Here is a 634-nt window from a genome sequence, read left to right on the forward strand (position 1 = left end):
ACAAACAAGAAAAAAAAAATCCCTAGACGCAATCCTTGTCATGCCTTATCACGGCTGTGGTCATGGAAGTCACCGTGACGTCAGAGTGTGTCTCCTCCAGCTCGTGGTGACGTCAGAGGCGGGCGGATGCGCTCAAAGCGAAGTGGAAAACCCACAACATAAAAAATAAATAAGAAAATCATAGGGAGTGACATCCATTGAGGAGACAGGCCGAGGCGAAGCCAGAAAGCAGCATGCAATTAAAATATATTTTGGTTAATTCAAATAAAAATGTGTCTGTTCAGAAAAGCATTAATTACTTAATGATCAAACTCTAACAGTGTAATCGTTTCACAATGTGTTGTTGTTGTTTTGCCTTTTTTCTATGTTCCTAGGGGATGTTCGTTCTTGGGTTGCCCTACGCCATCCTGCACGGAGGATACCTCGGACTCTTTCTCATTATTTTCGCCGCTGTGGTGTGCTGTTACACGGGGAAAATCCTCATTGCATGCCTGTACGAGGAGGACGAAGACGGGCAGCTCGTCCGTGTGAGGGACTCCTATGTGGACATTGCCAACGCCTGCTGTGCGCCCAGATTCCCGTCTTTAGGTGGCCATATCGTGAATGTAGCCCAAATCATAGAGTTAGTGATGAC

The 634-nt window shown here is 46.1% G+C and overlaps 1 protein-coding gene across 1 annotated transcript in view; it reads left to right on the forward strand.

Moving 5' to 3' along the window:
• Positions 1 to 634, forward strand: part of LOC118327818 (vesicular inhibitory amino acid transporter-like) — a 3,673-nt gene that overhangs the window by 1,912 nt on the left and 1,127 nt on the right. Inside the window, 1 exon segment of the mRNA XM_035661288.1 lies at positions 375 to 634. This exon segment is cut by the window's right edge and continues 1 nt beyond it. Coding sequence (XP_035517181.1) covers positions 375 to 634 — 260 coding nt within the window.

Source organism: Morone saxatilis, unplaced genomic scaffold (genome assembly GCF_004916995.1).
Source record: "Morone saxatilis isolate NCDOM2014 unplaced genomic scaffold, NCSU_SB_2.0 Contig18, whole genome shotgun sequence".
Classification (NCBI taxonomy): Eukaryota; Metazoa; Chordata; class Actinopteri; family Moronidae; genus Morone; species Morone saxatilis.